Source organism: Contarinia nasturtii, unplaced genomic scaffold (genome assembly GCF_009176525.2).
Source record: "Contarinia nasturtii isolate CC-2019 unplaced genomic scaffold, AAFC_CNas_1.1 Cnas_scaffold_1490, whole genome shotgun sequence".
NCBI lineage: Eukaryota > Metazoa > Arthropoda > Insecta > Diptera > Cecidomyiidae > Contarinia > Contarinia nasturtii.
The window spans coordinates 8,813-11,816 of NW_022198826.1; the positions used below are offsets into that span (position 1 = coordinate 8,813).

At 31.2% G+C, this 3,004-nt stretch overlaps 1 protein-coding gene across 1 annotated transcript; it reads left to right on the plus strand.

The window, feature by feature from the left end:
- Positions 1-1,796: 1,796 nt before the first annotated feature.
- On the plus strand, positions 1,797-2,653 carry LOC116346275 (chromobox protein homolog 3-like). The gene is made up of 4 exons (XM_031776218.1): positions 1,797-1,856; positions 2,034-2,142; positions 2,217-2,429; positions 2,517-2,653. Exons 1-4 carry the CDS (start codon positions 1,797-1,799, stop codon positions 2,651-2,653), a joined length of 519 nt encoding a protein of 172 aa, XP_031632078.1.
- Positions 2,654-3,004: the final 351 nt, after the last annotated feature.

The window sequence follows — 3,004 nt, forward strand, 5'->3', positions numbered from 1 at the left end:
CCCCCTTGCATGTATAAATGTTTACAACGGACATTCTATTCACACACATCTCGCACTTATATTTTGCTGCGCAATAAAATTATTAACAATGTATTTGGTCATCGCTTTGAGTTTTGTGTCGATGACTTTTATTGCGCAGCAAAATACAAATGTGAGTTGTGTGTGAATATAGAATGTCCATTGTAAACATTTATAGATGCAAGGGTGAGCGTGATAGCATGAGACAACGACTTGTCATTTGCCAAGCACGATTTGGGTGAAAGAGATAGCAAATTTTTCACAGCAAATGATATAGAGCATTTAGTGGTGTTCGAGAATTGAGAAAAAAAATGTTTTTTTCTTTCACTTTTTGTGCTCTATAACGAGTCTCCGAGAGTTTCATATAATCTCGCCTTGCAATAGCCAAATGACGCCTATTGATTCAATCACGATTGGTATTCGCTTACTATTCAATAGGCATCACATAGCAAGTTTATATGAAACTCTCGGAGACCGGTATAGAGCACTCAAACAATGAAAAAAGTCCAGATCGTGATTTAGATGATATGGAATGCGATTTTTTTCATTCTGATTTCACCAGGTGATACAGAAAATTGGGTAGTATTTGTAATAAAAATAAAACGTGGATACGTGTAGTAAATACATCGAATAAAATAGAAAAAATAAACACGGTCTTGAATAAAACTGACAAAATAAATGATTACTACATATATAAAGCAACATCAAATGAATCAGGTTTACATAAAAATTCAAATGAACGAAATACTGAATTAAAAAAAATATTGATACATAATATTCCGACACACATTGCTAAAAAATTAATACCATTATGTCAAGAATTTTCCGAAATATTTCATTTACCGGGGGATAAACAAACATTAAACAATTTCTATACACAATCACTAAACATAAGGGACAACAATGGTGTATACGTTAAAAATTACAGACTACCGCAAACACAAAAAACCGAAATAAACAAGCAAGTAACAGAATTATTGAAAAACGATTTAATTGAACTAAGCAAATCAAACTATAACAGTCCATTGATTTTGGTTCCAAAAAAGACGAATACAAACGAAAAGAAGTGGAGAATGTGCATTGACTATCGACTATTAAATAAAAAATTGATACCAGACAAATTCCCACTTGCACGCATCGACGAAATACATGACAATCTGGGCAATGCCAAATATTTCTCTATAATGGATCTGAATGCGGGATACCACCAAATCCCACTTGACGAAAAATCACGTCCGTATACAGCATTCAGTACGGACAATAATTTCTACCAATGGAAAGTACTTCCATTCGGTATAAACGTGGCACCATCATCATTTCATATAACTTATGCGCTCTATACATTTACATTGCGACGTCACGAATTTGGCACACTGCTTCCTCTGACGGCTGTCGTGTGAAATATAGATTCGTGCAACATAAAGAACTTTTAGTTTAGCATCGATCTGTTGTTTTATTTTTTTATTGGATTTTGTTTTATTTAATATTTTATAATTATTCTTTTATATGGATAATAAATATTTTTTTATGTAATAATAATAATTATAAAATATAGAATATAATAAAATACAATAAAAAATAAAACGTAACAAGTTATACTCATACTCATGAAAAGAATTTAATGCTTTGTATTTTAAGTTCCTTTCGGTGGAGTCACCCAAACCCACCAAATGTGTCTTGCACTTGTTGTTGTGTCATAACTGTCATTGTGTCGACCGGTGTCGAACAAAAAAAAATTAAGCGTCAAATATAAACCGATATAAACAAAACTTAAAATCATGAGCCGCAAATACACAGTGGAAAAGATATTAAAAAAACGTGTCGATAAAGGCCAAAAGGTAAGTATTTATTATTCAAACTAAAACGTGATTATTTTAAAAAGTGTAATTTGAAAATTGATTTGTTTGAAAAGTGATTGCGTAAAAGTGAAAATATTTAATTTTAACTTGATGAAACATGTATTTACGTGTAACACAAATCAAAATTCTAACCACAAAATCTGAATTTATTGAAAGGTTTTTTACTTCCTTAAATGGGCTGGCTATACTCGTCCATCTTGGGTTCCAGCTGAGAATATGTTTTGCGACGATTTTTTGCGTGAATTTGAAAGACCGATTATAAAAGGTACTTCTGTTATAATTGCTTCTATTCACATTTGACATACACTATATTTCAATTTAATTTCTTTGGTATTATAGATGCCAAGCGACAAGGAAATCAAATTTTTTATTTGGTTGACATTGAAGGAAAAGAGGGAGAAAAATTTGCAAGTGACGATTTGGAAGATCATATCAAAATCGAATGGTTGGAAACTAAAATCGAATGGGTGCAAAATGATGAGCCTGATAACAATCATGACGACGATGAATATGAAATTCGCATTTGTATTGGAAATGCAGAGCAAATTCTCTGTAAGTTCATAGTTCTTTGTGATGTTTTTTATTTCAAAAGTACATACGAACAATCATATATATATAATACTATAAAATTTATTTCAGACGTCACAAATGCTAATGGTTCACTCCAGTATTGGATTCGTTTTGCAAATGGAAATTGCAAATTCGTATCAGCTGCCGAATGCCGCGTCAAATTTCCCGAACTTGTACTACAGTACTTAGAAGAAAACCTAGTTTGAATTGACAATCTTCTTTCGAATTGATTTACGATGAACTGTTCAATAAAATTCCGAGCAATCTTAATAAAGAATATTTTGATTTATTGAAATTGTTTCAATTCAGTAGTTTAATGCATACATAAATGAACCTCTTATTAATTAGATATTGCATAACAAATATTTTCAAAATTCAATCCGAAAAAATTCCTAAATCTAAATTTTAATGATTGTATGTTTTGAACACAGTGCTGAAATCCAAGTAGAAAAAAAGGAAAAAGGTAATTCATTGCCCATAAAAGTGTAATAATTTGTGATATGCCGACCGCATTTGTTTTGTGTGAATTTTGAACGTTGCCATTTTTGAAATATATG

Bases quoted from the DNA above. Each gene is read 5' to 3' on its own strand.
- LOC116346275 (XM_031776218.1), top strand. From the start codon at position 1,797: ATGAGCCGCAAATACACAGTGGAAAAGATATTAAAAAAACGTGTCGAT. The intron at 1,857-2,033 runs GTAAGTATTTAT...ATTTATTGAAAG, and splicing joins GTGTCGATAAAGGCCAAAAG to GTTTTTTACTTCCTTAAATG. The intron at 2,430-2,516 runs GTAAGTTCATAG...AATTTATTTCAG, and splicing joins AAATGCAGAGCAAATTCTCT to ACGTCACAAATGCTAATGGT.